This window comes from Nanorana parkeri, unplaced genomic scaffold, assembly GCF_000935625.1.
Source record: "Nanorana parkeri isolate BGI_ZX_2015 unplaced genomic scaffold, ASM93562v1 scaffold38, whole genome shotgun sequence".
Lineage (NCBI taxonomy): Eukaryota > Metazoa > Chordata > Amphibia > Anura > Dicroglossidae > Nanorana > Nanorana parkeri.
In genome coordinates, this window is record NW_017306306.1 from 790,613 (window position 1) to 813,842 (window position 23,230).

Sequence of the window (23,230 nt, forward strand, 5' to 3'; positions counted from 1 at the left end):
TGCAGACTCTTTATGATGTGTTTATATTGTACGGTCAGGTTCGACAATCCTAGGATTGGAGATATCTTGCAGAAGTTGGCGCCGTTCCTGAAGATGTATGCCGAGTACGTCAAGAATTTTGACAACGCCATGGAAACGGTGAAAGTGTGGCTGGAGCGGTCTACACAATTTAAACATGTTGTCGAGGAAATCCAGGTGAGGCTTCTTCTCTCACTCTTCTCTCGAAATTACATAGTAAGGTTGAAAAAAGACACTTCGAGTCCGTCTATAGAGAAAAGAGAATCATTTTAGAACTACACTGAGCTCTGTCTGCTCTGCACTGGCCCTCCAGCTGTTGTGGAACTACAAGTCCCATGAGGCAATTCAAGATTGACAGTTACAGGCATGACTGCTAGAGGTCAGAGGCACGTTGGGAATTGTAGTTAAAGCACAGCTGGAGGACCAGAGTTGCCCACCCCTGGCCTAACATAACCCAGTGTACTATTAAAGCTGAACTCCGGCTTTCCCTTCAGTCTTGCACATTTGTACCGGCTCCTCTCCTGGACTGAAATTGCTTATTCTGATTTCACTGCACACTGTGAGCTTCTTCTAATGTGCATTCAAAACTGCAGCAAGTCAGAACCTGCCTCATTTCCTGGCTGGACGACATCCAGCATTATCCATTTCTTTCCTTTCCAACATTACTATTCCTGGGCTGCCCCTTCCATTCATTGGATTTCAGTTCTTAGTCATGGATCACATTAGACGCTCTTCATGCAAATGAAACCTGTCTAAGAATGGCCACTCCTCCAGACTGACACCCAACCATCAAGGCATTTTCAGATTTGCATAACACTTCCCAAGATCCAGCCTGCTGCTTGCATCAGGGTTGAAGGCTCTTGAGAGGAGTACTATGGCAGGGTGATGTGTTGCTTTCAGGCAGCCATGTACAGCACCATGCCGTCCTTTCCCACCAGCCATTATCTGTCTACATTGCAAAGAGGAGCATAGGGACCCAGTGATTACATCACTGGGTCTACAATAAGGTATGCAATGAAAACAGTTTTTTTTTAACTATCAGCATATTGATGAGAGGTGAAAAAGGAAGAACCAAGAAAAGCAAAATACGAGCCGATCAAACTTCAGCTTCAATGACGCATTTCATCCAAAATCTTTAGGGCCTTGTTCACACAGGTGTAAAAAGGAAGAAACTATAGATGTGAATTCTTTGTGGATTGCGATCAGCTGGTGTTGATATTGATGTTTCCAGATAGAGCAGTATTACATACAATGTAACAAAAGAAAAGATGATAAATAAATACTGTGAACATAAAAAACATGCTGTAACCCTTTTACATAGTAGAATAAAAATACTTTCCTTGCAGAAAAACATTGTGCAATCATTTTTTCCATTTATATCCTGACTAAAGGCCCACTTTACCCTGGAAGCTCAGTCCTTGCCTCTGGGGGAGCTTATAGAAACGTACACATAAAAATATCAGCCGCTCCTTTTCATATGAAAGGTTGATGACTCCAGATACGGTTGTACCCTGACATGCTAAATGGTGCTCTGTGCAATTCATTGATTTGCAGGGACCTCTAGTGTTGACATTTGCAAAGGCATGGTACAGGTTTACTTTGAAAGCATGGGCATACTGTTTTTTTTATTGGGGCTGGTATATGTTCTAAATTACGTATTGTGTAGTCAACCAGAAATTATATTTAATTTCTCGAAGGGCACAGCTAGGTGGTGATTGGCTGCTCTGAGTAACCAGCCCTGCCTGCAGTGCATACTGTGTTATGAAATAAAGGCCTTTAGAGTTGGTAACATTAAGCTCTGCATGTGTGTTTCAGAGGGAAGGAAAGTGTGGAAGTTTAACCCTTCAGCACCACATGTTGGGGCCTGTGCAGCGCATCCCACGATATGAGATGCTGCTTAAGGATTACCTCCGCAAACTGCCTGAAGACTCCTTCGACAGAAAGGATGCAGACAGTAAGAGCAAGCAATGTTATTTACTACTGACAAGTGTTTTTGTTGATTTTATTTAAAAGGGATCTTCTTTTTTTTTTTTAACACCCTATCTGTTTTTGACATGTCCTCCTGTTTTACCATGAGCTGTAATTCAGAGTTCAGTTATAGCACCATTCACAGGTGAGATGTGACATTGCAGTTCATGCACTGCAACATAACAATCTTCCTATAAGTACACTATATTACCAAAAGTATTGGTACACCCCTCCAAATCATTGGATTCAGGTGTTCTGTGAAATTTTCTTCCTACTAAATATTCCACGGTCAACTGTTAGTGGTATTATAACAAAGTGGAAGCAACTGGGAACAACAGCACCTCAGCCACGAAGTCGTAGGCCACGTAAAATGACAGTGCGGGGTCAGCGCATGCTGAAGCGCACAGTGTGCAGAAGTTGCCAACTGTCTGCAGAGTCAATAGCTACAGACCTCCAAACTTCGTGTGGCCTTCAGATTAGCAAAACAACACTGCGTAGAGAGCTTCATGGAATGGGTTTCCATGGCCGAGCAGCTGCATCCAAGCCTTACATCACCAAGTGCAATGCAAAGCGTCGGATACGGTGGTATAAAGCACGATTTCTTTCCTTTCCAACATTACTATTCCTGGGCTGCCCCTTCCATTCATTGGATTTCAGTTCTTAGTCATGGATCACATTAGACGCTCTTCATGCAAATGAAACCTGTCTAAGAATGGCCACTCCTCCAGACTGACACCCAACCATCAAGGCATTTTCAGATTTGCATAACACTTCCCAAGATCCAGCCTGCTGCTTGCATCAGGGTTGAAGGCTCTTGAGAGGAGTACTATGGCAGGGTGATGTGTTGCTTTCAGGCAGCCATGTACAGCACCATGCCGTCCTTTCCCACCAGCCATTATCTGTCTACATTGCAAAGAGGAGCATAGGGACCCAGTGATTACATCACTGGGTCTACAATAAGGTATGCAATGAAAACAGTTTTTTTTTAACTATCAGCATATTGATGAGAGGTGAAAAAGGAAGAACCAAGAAAAGCAAAATACGAGCCGATCAAACTTCAGCTTCAATGACGCATTTCATCCAAAATCTTTAGGGCCTTGTTCACACAGGTGTAAAAAGGAAGAAACTATAGATGTGAATTCTTTGTGGATTGCGATCAGCTGGTGTTGATATTGATGTTTCCAGATAGAGCAGTATTACATACAATGTAACAAAAGAAAAGATGATAAATAAATACTGTGAACATAAAAAACATGCTGTAACCCTTTTACATAGTAGAATAAAAATACTTTCCTTGCAGAAAAACATTGTGCAATCATTTTTTCCATTTATATCCTGACTAAAGGCCCACTTTACCCTGGAAGCTCAGTCCTTGCCTCTGGGGGAGCTTATAGAAACGTACACATAAAAATATCAGCCGCTCCTTTTCATATGAAAGGTTGATGACTCCAGATACGGTTGTACCCTGACATGCTAAATGGTGCTCTGTGCAATTCATTGATTTGCAGGGACCTCTAGTGTTGACATTTGCAAAGGCATGGTACAGGTTTACTTTGAAAGCATGGGCATACTGTTTTTTTTATTGGGGCTGGTATATGTTCTAAATTACGTATTGTGTAGTCAACCAGAAATTATATTTAATTTCTCGAAGGGCACAGCTAGGTGGTGATTGGCTGCTCTGAGTAACCAGCCCTGCCTGCAGTGCATACTGTGTTATGAAATAAAGGCCTTTAGAGTTGGTAACATTAAGCTCTGCATGTGTGTTTCAGAGGGAAGGAAAGTGTGGAAGTTTAACCCTTCAGCACCACATGTTGGGGCCTGTGCAGCGCATCCCACGATATGAGATGCTGCTTAAGGATTACCTCCGCAAACTGCCTGAAGACTCCTTCGACAGAAAGGATGCAGACAGTAAGAGCAAGCAATGTTATTTACTACTGACAAGTGTTTTTGTTGATTTTATTTAAAAGGGATCTTCTTTTTTTTTTTTAACACCCTATCTGTTTTTGACATGTCCTCCTGTTTTACCATGAGCTGTAATTCAGAGTTCAGTTATAGCACCATTCACAGGTGAGATGTGACATTGCAGTTCATGCACTGCAACATAACAATCTTCCTATAAGTACACTATATTACCAAAAGTATTGGTACACCCCTCCAAATCATTGGATTCAGGTGTTCTGTGAAATTTTCTTCCTACTAAATATTCCACGGTCAACTGTTAGTGGTATTATAACAAAGTGGAAGCAACTGGGAACAACAGCACCTCAGCCACGAAGTCGTAGGCCACGTAAAATGACAGTGCGGGGTCAGCGCATGCTGAAGCGCACAGTGTGCAGAAGTTGCCAACTGTCTGCAGAGTCAATAGCTACAGACCTCCAAACTTCGTGTGGCCTTCAGATTAGCAAAACAACACTGCGTAGAGAGCTTCATGGAATGGGTTTCCATGGCCGAGCAGCTGCATCCAAGCCTTACATCACCAAGTGCAATGCAAAGCGTCGGATACGGTGGTATAAAGCACGCCGCCACTGTGGAGACGTGTTCTCTGGAGTGACGAATCACTCTTCTGGCAATATGATGGACGTGTCTGGGTTTGTCTGTTGCCAGGAGAACGGTACTTGCCTGACTGCATTGTGGCAAGTGTAAAGTTTGGTGGAGGGATTATGGTGTGGGGTTGTTTTTCAGGGGTTGGGCTTGGCCCCTTAGTTCCAGTAAAGGGAACTCTTAAGGCATCAGCATACCAAGACATTTTGGACAATTTCATGCCCCCAACATTGTGGGAACAGTTTGGGGATGGCCCCTTCCTGTTCCAACATGACTGCGCACCAGTGCACAAAGCAAGGTCCATAAAGACATGGATGAGCGGGTTTGGGGTGGAGGAACCTGACTGGCCATCACAGAGTCCTGACCTCAACCCGATAGAACACCTTTGGGATGAATTAGAGCGGAGACTGCGAGCCCGGCCTTCTCCTCCAACATCAGTACCTGACCTCACAAATGTGCTTCTGGAAGAATGGTCAAATATTCCCGTAGACACACTCCTAAACCTTGTGGACGCCTTCCAAGAAGAGTTGAAGCTGTTATAGCGGCAAAGGGTGGGCCAACTCAATATTGAATCCTACGCACTAAGACTGGGATGACATTAAAGTTCATGTGCGTGTGAAGGCGTCCCAATACTTTTGGTAATATAGTGTATATTATCTGAGATGAAGACAGACTTTTTAGTTCAAGAATCAGTTTCTATTTTGACTGTTGAATGACGTGGTTACAATGACTCTATTGATTGCTGTTCCTTTTCCTTCAGAGTCTCTAGAAATTATTTCAACTGCTGCAAGTCACTCCAATACAGCGATTAGGAAAATGGTGAGACCATTATCATTGCGTTATGTTTCCATTGAACCTGTATATGTGTACTAATACCAAAGACCTGTGTACAAAGAGGAGTGATAGATATGCTGGCCTTTGTTTGAGATATGTACACAATTGCAAGAGTCATAGGTGGGGGTGAGCAAACCCGGTTGGGTTCATTTCGAGCTGGTTCAGCAAACCTTTGACGTCTGTGGGGTAGCTGGGTACTGCCATGAGGAGCATTTACTAATTTTAAATCGTTCTTTCATATGGCTTAAAGGGCAACACTAAAAACACACATCTTTTATTAACATTTTTAGGGGATGTCCTAAAGCTGCACTTGGTGTTACAGAACAGTGTAATGTAGTCCTGTGAAATGTACAAATTTAAAAAAAAAAAAGGGAAAAACTGTTGTGTGGTTCTCCCTAAAAATCCACCCAGTCCCTTATTCAGGTACACAGCCTGGGTGACCAGAAAAGGGAGGGCAGCGAGCATGCGGTCCCCCTTTCTTTACCAGACCAAGCCACATGCCTTTCAATGTTTGGGGGGGACAAAGCTATTTTAATGGAGGGAAAGCTTTGTCACTTCCTCTCTATATGCTTGGCTCCCAATTGTTTTCTATCACATGCTGTTGAGTGGTCTACATGGGTTATTTTCTGCATTCTGATCTTCTGCTGGTCCCTAAATTTATCACACCTACACCCTTACGTTATGTCCCTTTGCTGCTGTTTTAGGAAAATTTGAAGAAGCTGTTGATGGTGTATGAAATGCTGGGAGAAGAGGAGGACATCGTCCACCCATCCAATGAGTTTATAAAGGAAGGACAGATCATGAAGCTTGCTGCTCGCAACACATCGACCCAGGAGAGGCATCTCTTCCTGGTATGCCTCATTACTTACAATGTGCCTTTCTGATAAATCATAGGAGTTCAATATAATGTTTCACATCCAGCCTGGTTGATCTGATGCCTTCAATACCAAGAGCCCGATATTTTTTTCTCTGCAACAGATGTTTCTAATCCAGCCAGAATCTAATCTAATCCAGTGCCAAGAAGCATGTATAAAGACAAATGCAGTTAGGTGGTGAATAGCTGAAGAACTAAGGCTTCCCTAGCATTACTTTACCTAAGCATTACCCAGCTGATTCTGGCAGCCAGTTATAAGGTGCTCGTACACCTTACGATAATAAAATTTTCGTACGTTCATAAAAAGATTGTACGACCATCGATCCACTGGCCCACAACGCACAGATGGCGATCGTACGATAGTCGTACAATCCTCCATTTTCTCGTATGATTTTATACAACTGAAATTTATCTCTTGACCCGTTCCACACGCAATTGCAGGTTTCCTCCAGTGGTCCATGGCACTCTGCTTGTAAACAGAAGGATGCTTGGCTGTGGTCCAGTATTCCCGCATCCACTTCCGGTTTCTAATAATCTGCGCATGTCTGCTGAGAATCGTACGACTTTTGACGAACGAAAACCACATACACCGCACAATAATTGTACGACTACACAGAAGTTTTCGAACATGCAGGAAAGACAAAAGTCGTACGATTGTAAAGTACTGGCAGTTGCACACTCCCCATGCACCTTGCGATTGTCGTACGAAAAGTCGATCACATACGATAATCGTAAGGTGTATAGGCACCTTTAGACAGACCTCAGACATAAGGGTTCCAGGGAAACCATTTTTGACTGAACCTCCTGCAGCACTTGTAGTATAATTGACAGATCGTGTATGATGATAGGAGGAGGGAGCAGTGTGAGAAGAGTTAGACTTATCAGGGTATTGCTGCTCCTTTATTGTCCAATCCACAAACTATAGGGAGGTGACCCCACTGTATGCTTTAAGTCAACAGAAAGAAATCCAAACTAGTGATATTTTATATTTAATTAGGGTTGTAAAACAATAGGAAGAGAAAAACAGAAAAGGTTATACCTGCATACATGCTTGATTTGCTGGAATATATTGAAGCGTATCTGAAGCCAAGACACATGTAATATATTGCAGCTTTCCAGTCTTTAGATGTGGTGGCTGCATTAGTTTTCCTTTTTCAGGCTTAATTCCTTTATTTTCACTTGGTGATCCTACCATTAAACCACTTCCTGTCCTAGGCTGCCAATGCTCACTAACTGTATCTATTGAGTAGCAGAGTTTTCTCCCCAGGATGCTTCCCTGAGTTAGTCTAGAAACTCCTTCCCTTCTCCTCATCTCTATTACATAGAGAGTCATTGCATTTTAGTTCATGGATGACAGCTGAGAAAGCTGATAACATTGTTTGAGATATGAATTCAGTGCACAGGAAGGCACAACACAGAATTTCAGACAAAATCAACAGGTATTTTTCTATATTTGCAAAAAATTGCTTAGCCTGAAAAAAGAAAAAATTGCAGCCACCACATCTAAGGACTGGTAAGCTGTGATTTTTCTATTTTTATTTTTTTGTTGTTCTTGGATTTAGATATTCTTTAAGCTCAGCTGCAGCCAATACATTTGCTTTGGTTAATGCAGAGTTAGGGCTTTTGACAGGTTTTTATTGCTGACAGGACAGGTAGGGATGGGAGACCTCAGTGTCTCAGTGACAGCCTTTCCCCCTAAGAATTGTATGGGTGTTACAGGGACAGGAAGTGAAGGGAAATCTCCCCCAGTAGATCACAGACAAAAATTGATTTAAATTTTCCCCACTATACCCAAAACTAAAAAAATATGTAGGCCACAAAGCAGCATAATTGCAGAAACACTTTTGGTGTGTTCATCACAATAACGACTCTCTCTTGCAGTTCAACAACATGTTGCTGTACTGTGTGCCCAAGTTCAGCCTGGCCGGAGGAAAGTACTCCGTACGAACAAAGATTGGTCTGGAGGGGATGAAGGTGGTGGAGACGCAAAACGAAGATCACCGACACACGTTCCAGATCTCTGGTAAAGAGAGGACATTGGAGCTTCAGGCTGGGTAAGACAGCAGAATATATCGGGGGGGGTGCCAATGCCATTCACATTGTATATAATACAAAGAAACGGATTGTGATGCATTACAGCACGTCGACACGCATTCTGCACAAATACATCATGTCGTAATAGCATGTTGGTATGAACTAAAGCTGTAGGACATAAGGCTAATTGCCTTGTTTTTGTATTGGGACTGCATTGGGCAATGCAAGGAAATGCTGCTAGGGTGAAGGAGCTGTGAGTGAGCAGAACTGGGATCCAAGCCTAGGAGACATCAACTGTTAATGAGGGGACAGTATTTAGCAAGGCTTATCCATGAGGGTAAGGCAAGTCAGGCCAAGAGACAAAGCAAAACTAAATCAGACAGGTGCACAGAAGCAGCATCTCAGGTTAATACGGTAATAGAAATGTAGACGTTTCTTCTCTTATGCAAAACTTGTGTTTTTATACCGAGTGGAGCTAAAGTTTGTAGTACTATCTCTGCTTTAACGATGTAACATTCTTGAGCTGCACTGCTGCCCTTGACATTTTCACCTTCATTTGGATTTGGTGTCCATGTCCATACTTATTGGCAGGCCTGGAGTGACCAAACAGCACAGCACAAACACCAAGCACAGCACCAAGGCATGCCGGGATTGTACACTGAGTTACGCAGCTCAATGTACAGTCTAAAGACTTTTGTGAACAAGCAGGTAATGAGCATTTATTGTAGAAGAAACGTAGTATGTCTCCTCTGCAATAAAAATCCTTCCTGCAAGAATTTTCTTTCAAGTTAAACTCCTCTTTACAATTGATCTATTTTGTTTTTACCAATTATTTATCTGAAGCATCTACCAAAAGCTTAACAGTCAGTAAGTGGACAGATCATATTAACTGATTATGGTGTAATAGATTACAGGGTAATGGGATAGGAATCAAATGTGGCAGCAAGGCAACAACGTTGCTTATGTAACAAGGAGATGATTACTGTATAACTTACAATAATTCTTGTGTTCTGTTTTTTTTTAATTTCAGTTCAGAACAAATCAAGGTGGAATGGATCAAGGTACTTGCAGTTCTGTGTGTCACTTACAACTAACTAATAAACAGAATGAACATGTATATACTAGCAATCAAGGAAAATCCCGCATTCCATTGGCACACACACACGATCAGGATAAATAAGTCAATGTTTCAATATCCTATGTTCATGGAGATGTGATATGAACAAGAAAAATGATTTTGTAATAAACATGATATTGTGAGTCTCTCCTGATTGTGCGTGTGCCAATGGAATGCGGGATTTCCTTGATTGCTACTATACACATGTGATATATCGATTGATGTCAAACAACAGCATTAAGGATTTCATGGATGACGTAGTTTTTTCACCATACATACTCACTGATACGTTCATTCTATAGCGGACTTTGGTGCTTTTGGGGTCCACACATATACTTACTAGATTTACCTTTTCTTATGGATAGCCGAGTGTAAAATACTTTCTTATGATGTTTTAAATGTCTTTTTTCATATCTATATAATAAATTATATGTATCTTAGTATGCAGATTTAATTCATTTATACAATTGCGTTAATTGATATCATGCTGGGATCTCCTTCAAGGGGATCTGTGGAAAAATTTTTAAATGTTACTCGGCTACCTAAATTAGTATGGGTCTCCTTTTAATCCCCACTACAACCGCAGTCAAAGGGAGGGGCAACACTATGGCCAATCAGACCCTGTTGCCTGCACATGTGCTGCTAAGAGCAAAGTGGTTACTTATCAGTGCACTGCTGCTCCTTCATGGTCTAATCATCAGCCTAGGGGTATTTTTCTAACTACAATGGAGGTCCAGAATGTGCCTTTTCTGTTTGGCAGAGGTGTCTGGCTTGCTGCTCAGAATTACAAATGATTTGGCAGGTGAAACAGTTTCCATACAGGTATTTCATCTCCACTTGCCTGTAGTTCAGCTTTGAATCATTATCTAAGCGCTCATATTTGAGAAAGATGTAGAAACCTGTAGTGTGGGTGTAGGTAGTAGCAGTTTGGCACATTTAACTGAACTTGCTTTGTAATGTTGAAGATTTTCCCCGCTTATTAAAGTGACTAAGGAAGTTTGGATGAGTACTGAAATGTAAGAAGAAAAAAAAGGGAGGACAGCACCCATTTATAGTGTAAAACCGTTTTTTTATTTGATAGAGTAAAAAATAATACAAAAAACTACTCACAATTTGGATGAACCATGATAGCATGCAGTTGTCAACAAAAACAGAAAAGCTGACGCGCATTTCGGGGTAGTATCACCCTTCCTCAGACCTATGAGTACTGAAATGTCTTTAAAATGACAAAACAAGTCCAGTTGAATATAGGTAAATGCTACTCGTTGTGCCATGACTTGGATAGATGAGAACCTCCACAGACAACTTCTAGCTTGGCTTATCTCGTGGTAAACAGAAGTTTTCTAACCTTTTCTATGAGATCTCTTGGCCAGAAGGGCTTCAGGTCTCCACAGAGTCTCACAATATACATATTTAGATTTATGCTTCTGACCTTTTGTATAAGCATTGCATCTAAATTTCAGACAGATATAAAAGACACAAATGAATGCAGATAGGCATCAGTTAATAAATCATTTTTTTATTTTTTTTACTAGCAAGCAGTGTAAGTACCCCAATTTAACTTGGTATCAGCCTATTAAAATCAGGGCCGGTGCAAGAATTTTTTCCTACACAGGCAAAGGTGCATTTTTGCGCCCCACTACCACATTCCGACCGCCATGTGGTGGTGTGAATAGGCACCATCTTTGACAAGGCAAATTGCATTGTCTTGCATTGGGGCTGCACTGGAAACAACGGCCAGCGCAGCTCCAATGCAGATGGTGTGAATGGACCATAAGTGGTGTCATCCTCCTGGGAGATGAACTGTGTCAGTCTCAGGACCGAGTAGATAAAAAAACCAAATCCTTTAGCATGTAAAACTGCAACCATATAAGTATTTTATCGGTGTATTTAGACATTTGCACGAAGTTCAGTTTTAAGGTGTTTTTGCCGTTGAAACAGGTTTTGAATGACGCCGCCACAGATTTCCAGCAGAGGAACGAAACTTTCCTGATAGCTAAAAAAGTTGATGAGGCTCCACTGGAGGTTCCGGTGAGTTACGACTTTTCACTTATTGTGGGTATATATTTATTTTATGTCTGCTGACGCATGAGAATGCCAGGACCAGCTGATGAAAGAAACATTCAGCCTTATATCTTAGCAGCAGCATTAGAAATTTACATGGAATTTCTCTTTTGCTGATTGAAAAGGAAGTTACTCTTGTTTTTTGCTCTTCCTCTTTATGGTGACAGCAGACAGCTGGGAGGAGTTGGCATGAATGTGTTTAAATTTGATATCTTACAAAGATGTGGATTCACTATTGCAATAAGATCCCCGATTCGTGGCTGTCGACCCCTAAACCACTGAAACATAAAATGTTTGTCCAGGAATTATCCAGATTTAACCCCAAACCTCCCTCTTCTCTCTGAAGCACGTCCCAGCTTTTTTACTTTAGCAAGGAACTGCTTTTCTTACTTCCTGTGACACCATCACCTGGCTTGTACAATTTGGTATGAGGTAGATAAGAGCAAAGTTCCTATTAACCTTGACATGCCCCAGAACTGCATCTCCCAAGACCAATTTTCCCTATATGCAGTGTGTGGGCAGGCTCTTAGGAGTCAAGACAGCAGCCTTGTTTTGCTGGGAATGAAATCAATGTAGGTATGTGGAGAGACACAGAGAGGGGTGGGGGATAGGCGGCATTCTCAAGTCTAGGGCTGACAGCACCAGTTGGGATTTCACTGCAGAAAAAGCACTGTGTTGCCAGCCCATATAGTGGAATACAGGTAGCCACTAGAGGAAGATTTTAGAAGTTTGTGTGTATTAAATTATAAAAATGAAAATGTGGAAAGCATTATTGTGAGCATTACAACAATGGCCTAAAATGTATTCATTAAAATATACTGTAGTTTGCCATTAGGGCCCTGTCATGTCTGGCCATTGCAGAGATGTGAGCTGCATTTTAACACACTAGGCCTGCTTTTTTTTTTTAATGCACTGCAACAGTATGCGCCTTGTATTGCAGTGCAGGTCTGTTGGCACATACCGTACTGTGTGTTGGGGGTACCATTGGAAATTACTGGCTCTGTGAAGAGTGCTTTCTCTTACTGTGCATTGCAGTAACAATCATTAAAACTCCTGTGAAACTGCATCCCAGACGTTTGATGGGGACCTAAATTTGCCTCTGTATTCATCATATTCCTTCTGCTGCCTCTACAAACAGGATTTTAACACTGTGACTTCTCAATCTTAAATCCAGAGTGCTGAACTGGGACTCCGAGCACCACGGTGGATTCGGGACAATGAAGTGACAATGTGCATGAAGTGCAAAGAACCATTTAATGCCCTGACACGGAGGAGACACCACTGCCGGGCCTGCGGCTATGTATGTTACAAAGGGAGATACTTTGCTTATTTTACCAGTAACAAAGTAACAATGTTATGTAATGGGCTTATCACACCAGAGACACCCGGTGGCATACTGAGAGGTCATGGGTGTAAATCTTGGTTGGGATTTAGCTAAATGGCATCTGTAGTCTAAGGCCCCGTTCACATTGAGCGATTTGCAAATCGCGCGTTTGTCGCGCTATTTGCATTTTGCACGATATCGCGCAAATGCTTGCATTAAAAACCATTGAATCGCGGCAAAATCCGCTCCAAAAAGGGTCCTGCTGTAGCGACACACGACCCACGACAGCAGGACCCTTTGCCCCATTGCAAAGCATTGAAGAGCGATATTGCGCGGTGAATAGCCGCGATATCGCGGGAATTACCACGCGATAAATCGCTCAATGTGAACGGGGCCTTATTGTGCTTCCCTTTCTCCCAAATCTGCCACTGTAGAACCTTGAAAATCCTATGCAATGATTGACTTTCTGAAGGTCGGTACTTGCATAGTGAATACATGACCCCCATGTGACAGCATTAAGCCTATTGATTGGCCACTCAGACGCTGAATTGTGGGAGGTAAGCAAAAGTGTCACACTTGCCCTCTATCCAGAAGTATTGGGTTTTTCTTGTCTAGCTACCACCCAAGTTATAATGTAAGATATTTGTCGAAGTTCTGTTTCGATACAAATATAATTGAATTTCATGATTTTCTTTCTAGGTGGTTTGTTGGAAGTGCTCTGATTACAAAGCTCCTCTAGAGTACGATGGTAACAAACTCAACAAAGTTTGCAAGGATTGCTACCATATATTGCGAGGCAGTAATGACAGCGAGGAAAAAGAGAAGAAGAAGGGGATCCTGGAGGTAGGCAACTTGGAGACCAGATCCTGTGCTATGAAAGCGTTTAAAGCCTAAATGTCATTAATGCACCTTTTCCCCCAGCAATGGCCACCTAAATGTGGCAGAAAAGTGACCCACTTTCCTCTCTCCCTGCTCTAAACTTAGGAAGTTTCAGTCACAGGGAGAAAGTCACAATGGAAGAAGCTACTGCTGGGCTGTTTCATTGGAAAAACCCAGAATGTTCTGCAAAAGCAGTGCCATGGCTGTATTGTGAATTAAAAGATTATTTGCCAAATAAAAGGGTGTGTTATATATACACCAGTTAGCCATGACGTCATCACCACTGAAAGGCGAAGTGAATAACGTTGATAATCTTGTTACAATGGCACCTGAAAGTAGGTGGGAAATATTAGGCACCAAGTGAGCATTTTGTCCCTGAAGTTGATGTGTTGGAAGCAGAAAAAATGGGGAAGCGTGAGGCCTGGTTCACACCTGTACGTTTTGTAGCGCGTTCAACGCTCTTCGAACGCTCTAAAAAACGCTCAAACATGAAAATCCCATTGTTTTATATGGGTATGGTTCACACCTTGACGTATTTCAGCCCGTCTGAACGCGCTACAAAACGGCCTACGCCTAAAAAGGTACATGAGCTTCTTTGCGTCGTTTTTGTCGCGCGTTTCCATTGGGATACAGCCAAATAGCCCTCGGAAACGCGCGTATGTCACGCGATTTTTTTTACCACAAATCGCGCATATTCAATACGCCTAGGTGTGAACAGAGCCTAAGGATCTGAATGACTCTGATACACACACCAGTTTGCACGGCAGGTGGCTCTCAATCCTGGTCGTCACTGACCCAATCATGTGATCATGATGTCAGCTATGCCATAATGATTACATGCAGGCTGGAAGCTTTATTGATGAACTAAGCCCTCAGCCTGCAGATGAACACTGCCATCTTCAGGCTGCAGTGGGGCCTGCATTGTCATCTATTTAATAGTCCGATACAATTGCAATACAAAAAATAGTAATAAATCATTTAAAAAGGTAGAAATAAAACGTAATTTTAACATTTCTTGTGCGCTTGTCAACCTATAATAAAAAATGTTTTCCATTATTTAGGTAGATAAATTAGTCATAGATAAAGTCAAGTTAATTAGTGCTGACACTGCTAAACTTGGCCTACCCACCTAGGTTTCAGTGAACTATGGTCAGGAAGGGATTGACTCAAGCCCAGAAGGCATATTAAGGACGCTGCATTGGATTTGCATTGTATTATATAACATTTAGACTAAGGTTTTTAGTACTCTCAAATAGGGTTTAAGTCTTTGTGATACCAGTTCACTGACTGTATTTATATGTTTTCCAAAATTGCTTCCTAATGCCATTTTATCATTAATGGTGGCCTATGTTACCGTACAATGTTATGTGTTTTGTTTTTTTTTCACGCCATCAGATTGAGTCTGCAGAGGTGTCAGGAAACAGCGTAATCTGCAGTTTTCTCCAGTACAATGAAAAATCCAAACCCTGGCAGAAAGTTTGGTGTGTGATCCCTAAACAGGAGGCACTTGTGTTGTACATGTATGGAGCACCACAGGTATGAACAGTGTGTGGAACCTGCCAAACATATACTGAATATTTGATATAAGAAGTGGCTTTCTTTTCTTTTGCCCCTAGTGTAATTTGTGATATGGAGTGATATGCATCCCCAAGGGAAGATTGCCCCACTCCTGTTCCAGAAAAAAACATAACATTTAGAGTTTCTCATCATTTTCTGTCCTGACAGAGGCTGTAACCCTTCCTTATTCTGTCCATGAAGCAAAACAGTTTTGGCATTAAATACTTTATTATAGGAATGCTTGTAAGGAAGAACTGAAGATTAGGTCTCGTAGATAGTCTGCCCAGAGTCAAAGTACACAATATGGCCAAAAGTATGTGGACACTCCTACATTATTGAGTTCAGGTGTTTTAAGTGGAGGTTATTGTTAATACTTTGGCATACAAAGATATTTTAGACCATTTTGCATTTCCAACCTTGCGGTAACGGTTTGAGGAAGTACCCTTTGTGCTTCGGCATGCCTGTGCCCCTGTGTACAAAGCCAGGTTCATAAAGACATGGCTTGACTAGACTAGTGTGAAGGCACTCAAGTAGCCTGCGCAGGGCGCTGACCTCAACCCTACTGAACACTTTTAGGATGAATTGGAACACCAACTGCGATCCAGGCCTTCTCATCCAACATCAGTACCTGGCCTCACAAATGCTCTTCTGGCTGAATGGACACAGATTCCCACTGACACGCTCCAAAGTACTGTGAAAAACCCTCCCAGAAAAGTGGAGACTGTTATGGCCTCAAAGGAGGCCAGCTCTATATTAATGGCCATAGTTTTGGAATGGGATGTCCAACAAGCTCTTATAGGTGTGATGGCCAGGTGTCCACACATGTTTGTCCATGTAGAGTCAATAATTTTTTTCTTTCTTTTCTTTTAGGAAATATTTGTGTAAAATAATTTTTTAATGTGTGCCAATTTAATGTTGTTTTCCAGGATGTGAAGGCCCAGACCAGCATCCCGCTTCTGGGCTACCTCGTTGACGATTCCCCTCGTGGGGTAGATATGCAGTTCAGCTTCAGACTGTCCCAGTCTAAGTCGACACACTGCTTCTCTGCTGACACCGAGGAACTGAAACAGAGGTGGCTTAAGGTCATCAACCTGGCCGTGAAAGGGTTAACTCAGGAAGATATAGAAGATTACAGTACCGAAGATGGACAGTTGGAAGGTTCTCAATAGCTTCCAGAGTCTTACTCTCGTATCACAATCAATTAAGACTAAACAATTTGTACATATTGAAGACTGGCCATGCTTGATGGAAAAGCTGCGGACTTTGGATATTCGGCTGCACGCCCGATCACAAAATAAAATTGAAAAAAATCCTTCTCAGTGCCAACAATGTTTAACCCTGAGACATTGTCGAGAAACTGGTTCGCGTATCTTGCTGGCAAGAGACACTAGTAAGATGAAAACTGTGATTTGTGCAAGACCTTGATAGCACTACATATTGTTATGCTCCAGATCCTCGAAATTCAAGTTGCGCCATCGTCTGCAAAGCTATTCCATTCGTCGCACAAACAAAAGTGGTTCATACTGCTGGTATGGAGACTGCTGTCTGAAGGCTTCAGTTAGAGATATCACTTAGGTGTTTCCAGTGCGATCTTTGTATTAATTAATTGCACAATCAACTACAAGATGTAAAAAAATTAATCATCCAGCTTTTTGTTGTTGTTGCAGATTTGACATTCAGCTTTCCACATTTAAAGGCACAAAGATATAAGAGCGTGAAAGCACACGGAGGGTTGAAGGGAGGTCTGCGGCCTGTTGTCAAACCTCCGACGTTTTTGTCTGGAAATTAAGATTTTCTAAATATTTATTTACTGTGAATTGTACAAATGTATTAGTATATTAAATTGTGACATATTGCCCACTTTTATAGAGAGTTTGCAGCGACCTTGCTTTGAACTGCACGCGGTGCGGTGAATTATTGTTTGAACGCCCGCTGGTATAAAAAGTAGAAAGCAAAATATCCTATTTATATAATGTTTTCTGTTTCTTCAGTGGCTATGATATGATGGCCATTGTTTTAAGTCTGGTTTTGTTGCCTTTTGCAGCAAGTATGTGTTACCTGTAAACATTGAGGAAGCCATTTTGTTTTCTGAGGTAGTATTTGTGGGAATGTGGTGTGTGTGTGTTAGGAGATTCAAGTAAATATAAGTTGTTAATTATTGTAAATGAGCAAGGGACATATTTAGGGAATACCTACGTACGTGGGTTTAGTACGGACGTATACTGTGCACAGCCATTCATGATTATGGGTGGCTGTACGCACCAGCTGTGTAACCCTGGTGTGGAAACAAGCCTGAATTGACATTGTACTTTCCTAAATTGGCCCGTGTGCACGAGCCCTTCTAGTATCTTGACAGAAGTCTATAAAAAATAATTTAAAAAAAGACAATTTTAGCTGGAGTGGGGCTTCAATTTCTCTTGGATTAACCTCTTGAAGGTTAAAAGGCCTCATGCATAAAAATGTCCAGAGGAAAAAAAACCTTCTTGTTGCTTATAGTAACTATTTTGTCTTTTTAATTTTCCTCTGCACTAGAAACCGAAGAACATGGTTGCTATTGGCTACAAAACTGGCATACGTCCTCAGAATCCCATCATTGTGACAAGTTCTCTTTTTTTTTTAATGTATGAGCACCAAAGTGCTTCAAGTTTGTCACTTGTCTGGTATTCATTTTTATTCTACTTTACCTAAGCGGTCTGCGTCAACAGTGATTTTATCATGAGGTTACATCAGACCACAAAATGGCTCCCTCTGCCGTGATCGTCGTGATAGTGCTGGTGATAGACTCTCGCTCTGTATCAATAGCTGGGCAAAAACAGACACCCCTTAACGTGTATATTGCTGCCTAAACATAGTAGATTGTACAGTCTGATTGTATCATGTGTGGACGACGTTAGCCTTTTGTTGCCTTTCCCCTAATTTTTAGGTAGAGTGCCTTTTGCTTGTCTGAATTTCATGCCTTTTATTTTGAGAGCTGATCGTAAGCTAGAATTTTTCAGTACTTTGGAATCGTATGCGTAGTCCTTATGGTAAAGTCAAAAGCACACATTTTCTATTGGTATCAGGGTCACTGAGCCTAACAGTGGGTCAGGGTCTGGGTTTGTGTACAGGAGCGTTCTCTGAAACGCACAGCAAACGCAGGTCAGCAGATTACCTCAATGGTATGGTGTTGTGAGGCTTTGTTTGACCATTTATATTGCAGGTACAGCAGGTTAAACACAGGCTTTGTGTTCAAACTGTGTATGATACTTTTTCCTCCATAATTCTAGGTGAGGCTCTGCCTCCTCTGACCGCACGTCCCTGATGTACAAACTTTGCCCTGACAAGGGTGGGCAATTGTAATGTCAGTTGCACAATTCATAGGAAGCCCGGCAGAGCCAAACCACCTCCATATCTAAAATATTATAACATATGTACATAGATAGAGTGCAGCGTTTCAATAACTTTATATCACACTCCATTGTGTAAAATAAGTGTACCAACAGAGATCCTATTCAATAACTAAATCAGTAACTATCGCCAGCACAAAACAATATTGTTGTGCACATATGCTTCTAATGTATCTTAATACATAAATTGTGATAAAATTAAAATACAAATACATATCCCCAATGAGGAAATATTTCTATACATAGATGGGCAGCACAGTGGTTTAGTGGTTAGCACCTCTGCCTGGAGTTTGCATGTTCTCCCTGTGCTTACGAGAGTTTCCTCCAGGTGCTTCAGTTTCCTCCCACACCTCAACGACATGCTGGTAGGTTATTTCGCTCCTTTCTAAATTGGTCCTAGTATATGTGTACAATAGGGACCTTAGATTGTAAGCTCTTTTAGGGCAGAGACTGATGTGTAGGGTGCAGTATGGAAAGCACTGTGTAAATTGTTGGCGCTATATAAATGACTGTAATAAATAAATACATTGAACATGTATTATAACAATGTATTAGTGACCATGTTGAAAAAGGTGTTGGCGAATCCATTCCTCCACCTCCAATAAAACCAAAAACACAAATCCACTCCAGACGACACTCCCTTCTCCAATGGAATAGAATTCACCTCTCATAATGGACCTCTACTAAGGTATACTGTATTAGTAGGGTCAGTCATGCATATCCCCAGACAATGGGGTTAATAACACTTATCAGGTAAAATATAACATACTCCAGGACTTTTCCCATATCTCAATAGGAAGTGCACATGTAATGGGTACACTGGATCCAGGTATCTGGTGGACAGTCTCTGTGGGTAACTGAAGGGTAACCATTCCTGCGTTGTTCTGATTTCAGCTGGACTGTTAGAAGATCGGCTGTAATCAGAACAAAACCGGAACTGTGGGGTCTCTGGTGACCTACAGTGGCTATCCACCACATACTAGTACATAAAAGTCCAGGAAATTCTATAGTCTGACCTGATAGAATTATTGACCCTATTGCCTGGGGATAAGCATAAAGCTTAGCATAAACGGTCCATTATAAGAAGTGAGTTCTATTCCATTGAAGAAGTGTCGCCTGGAGTGGTTTTTGGTTTTATTGGACGTGGGGGGAATGGGTTCACTAACACTTTTTACTTGGATGCTATTACATTGCTATAATACATTTTCATGTATTATATAAGCATTACTTGGACGCTATTATATCTGGAGGTGTACAAACATTGTTATAATACATTTGTATGTACAGTATTTATGTATAGTAATGTTTCCTCACTGGTGATGTGTATGTTGATACTATCACGTTTTATGCTATAAGATACACTAGAAGCATATATGCACATTGTTTTGTGCTCATGATAGTTATTGATTTAGGGGGTGTCTCTGTTGGTACACCTATTTTCCACAATGGGGTGTGTGTACCATGTTTTTATAGCTCTGCCCTGTATCTATGTACACGTTATGCTATGTTAGACGGGCTATTTGTTTATAGTGCTGGCTGCTGACTCACTTTGTAGTTTAGTTTAAAGGCCAACTCTGAGAATTGTACACAAACTATGTCTGCATTGCCCCCCCCCCCTGCCCCCCCCCATCCACATGAAGCAAGCGTGAAATGCTCTAGTCTAGAAGTGGAGGAAAAGGCTGTATTATATGCCTTACTCCTCAGTCCAGCAGGCTTTGGTGCTCTCCTTTTCTCTTGTACTCTCCTCTTCTCTCCGATGCCCCAGTGCTCTCCTCTTCTCTCCCATGGTCTGGGGTTGTGGATGGGCCCTTAATGTCCTGCTTTGTGCTTGATACAACTACAGGCTGGAGCATCTTAGAAAAGAGGCTGCACAGATGGAGGGAGGGTGAGTATTACACTTTTATTCCATTTTTTTTTTTTTTTTTTTTTTTGTCTCTTCTGGTTGGGCTTTAAGCGGAGAAGGTTCCTATTTTGGGAATGTTTGCATATCTAACATATCAGGTGCCCGACTCTTGTCAGAACAGACTGGGTGTCAGAAGGACAATGGATTGCCATGGCAATGCCACCTCTGTTGGCACTCATGCAGGTAACCTCTGAGGTGAAAAAGCCCCAATCATAAAGATATGATTTTTTTTAAAAAGGGACATTTCCTTTAATTATGTCTATAGATCTCAGGTATATGAATATATATGTTTGTGCATTCCATTCGTTACTCAAATAAAAGCAGCTGTTTGCCTATGTTCAGTAAAATTACAGTCAATACCCATTAAACCTGAACTCTAGTCAGATATAAAAGAGACAAATTATTACAACTCTGTGTTCATTCATACAATGTTGCTGTTGGTGGTGTTTTTTTTTTGTTTAAATACACGCAGTATATGTACCTGAAATTTACTAGGTATTGGCCTCCTGCAGACCCTGTACAGCAGGGCTGGAGTGTGAAAGCAACAAGCAGTACAAGTAGCCAATCAGTTCATGTGCTGACAAGAAGCATACAGATAGGAGGCAATAGCACAGTGACAGATGAGCTCACCACTGTGCTGCTTCTCCTTTCACTGTCCAGTCATAGACTGGGGGCATGTTCAGGATGACCTGGGCCCTGAGGAAGTGGGTTAAATGACGCTGTTAATCAGACTGAGGACATCTAGCGACCAAAAAAAAGTACCGCAGGGGAAATCTCTGGATTGAAGCTGAATATTGCAGTAAAAGCTGCCATTTGTTATTCTTTAATGTAACTATGGATAACATAACAAATGACTTAGATGATGCAATCTGTCACTTGCATGAAAGCTGAACTCCCGGCAGATATAAAATACACAAATTCATCCAACTCTGTGGGCAAAGGGGGGGAGGGTACCTCATTCTCACCGAGGGGGGGGGGGGTTGTCATTCAATGAAAAGTGAAGTTCTTCTTTAAACCTGTTTTTAAAAAAAAAAGAAAACTTTTTTGTCTTTTGGAAAAGTGTTAGCTGGAGTTGGGCTTTAATTTGTTTGTCTTTTACATAACGTCCATTAAAAAAAATGTCCATCTAAGACTAACCTGGGTGACAACACTGCTGTGCAATTCCACTGCGTTGTCACACTGTCAAAGGAAGTATAACAATAACGGATATACTGGCAGGTTAAACAGTTAATACAACTTATGGGGTAGAGCTGTGTTCATGCTAGTGACAGGCTGCAGAATATCTTCTTTGTCCATAGTTCCACTTTAAGCACCTTCAGTGAATACATCATGGCCGGAGACATGGATTCAGGATAGGTAGATCTTGTAATCCCCAGACATCTGTTTTGGTTGGAGTTAAGCATTGAAAAGTAAAAAGCCGCCTGCTGCAGCAGAAGAAGCAAGACTCTACACTGGGGGTGGCACATATGATGTCTGAAGAAATATTCAAAGTCACCCACCAATAACTGAAATACACTGTAACTGTACAAAACGTACTTCGTAAAGTGGACCTGTCCTAAACCTTGATAGCTTCACTGTCCGGACCACAGTATGAGACATGGGTGTCAGAAAATGACTTCTTCCAGCTGAGGCTTCCCACACTTGGTGACATCGTATTGGACGTTGAATACTTTCTAAGCTGTAATATTTACTGTACCATATGTATATTTTGATCTGTGATTGTGTTCTATAAGATAAGCACTCTAATTACTGTTAAATAGCTGCAGATTTCTACTATGTACAAAAAATTATAGAAGAATAATCATGATAATGACCGAATGATGAAGCGGCTTCCACTGTCCATTTGGCTAGAATGAGAAATAAAGTGTCAAAAGCTGGTCAAATCAAATGTATTGTTTTATGGTGATTCCATGTTTGTGCCACGATGGCTACGGTGCCATTATCTTCAATGCACCGCCACACAATAAATTGAGCCAGGCCGCAATGCGATCCAGTGCGTTCCGGCCACAATCGGGCCGGCGCGCACTGAGGATGGTGTGAACTAGCCCTTAAAGCATTTGATAAATTTTTGGTTGGAAAAAAATGTTTAACCCTGCAAGACAATGACACATACACGTGACAAAAAAGCACATATACAATCACTACCTACCTGGACCTGCTACAGCTCTCCTCCAGAATGATCTCACTCACGGCTCCCGATCTCTGTGGCTCCAGCTCCAGGCTGCTAACTCCTGCACTCAGTCTCCACGCTGCCTGGATGTCCCGCCAGCTCCCTCGCCACGTTGACTGCTAGGTTTTGGAGTTCTCTGACAGGCCATGCCCCCTGCTACCGCGGTCCACCACCCGCAAGTGTCAAACACCGCGGGCAGCTGGCCCTCTTCTCTCTCTCTCGATCAGGTCTGAGGAAATATGCACAGAACGTTCTTTTTTTTGCCTCTGTTTGTACAGAACGAACACTTAAAGGGATTCGCAGGGTGAATTGTTTATAAAAAGAGCCTTTACACATTATTTGGCATACATGTGCTTAACGTAAAAAATATATGTCTAATGCTAGGTCCGCATTCCTGAGCGCTTGTGATGTTTTAGAAATATTCATGTCACCCTCTTGGTTAGTCCTATACGACCCAGCCTTGCCAGAGCACAGCGATGGGCTTTGGTCCATTGAGCTGTGTTTATAGTCAACTGACTGAACACTGGTCATACACTCTGGAACTTTCTAGGCAACCCACCA

General features: G+C 41.8%; 1 protein-coding gene across 1 annotated transcript; it reads left to right on the forward strand.

Moving 5' to 3' along the window:
* The first annotated feature begins 3,758 nt into the window (after window positions 1–3,758).
* On the forward strand, window positions 3,759–16,714 carry FGD4 (FYVE, RhoGEF and PH domain containing 4). Its single transcript, XM_018570656.1, has 10 exons — window positions 3,759–3,894; window positions 5,288–5,346; window positions 6,066–6,212; window positions 8,117–8,289; window positions 9,300–9,330; window positions 11,328–11,417; window positions 12,625–12,750; window positions 13,474–13,617; window positions 15,049–15,189; window positions 16,137–16,714. The coding sequence occupies exons 1-10, from the start codon at window positions 3,795–3,797 to the stop codon at window positions 16,377–16,379; spliced, it is 1,254 nt and encodes a 417-aa protein (XP_018426158.1). The 5' UTR covers window positions 3,759–3,794; the 3' UTR covers window positions 16,380–16,714.
* The last annotated feature ends 6,516 nt before the right edge of the window (window positions 16,715–23,230 follow it).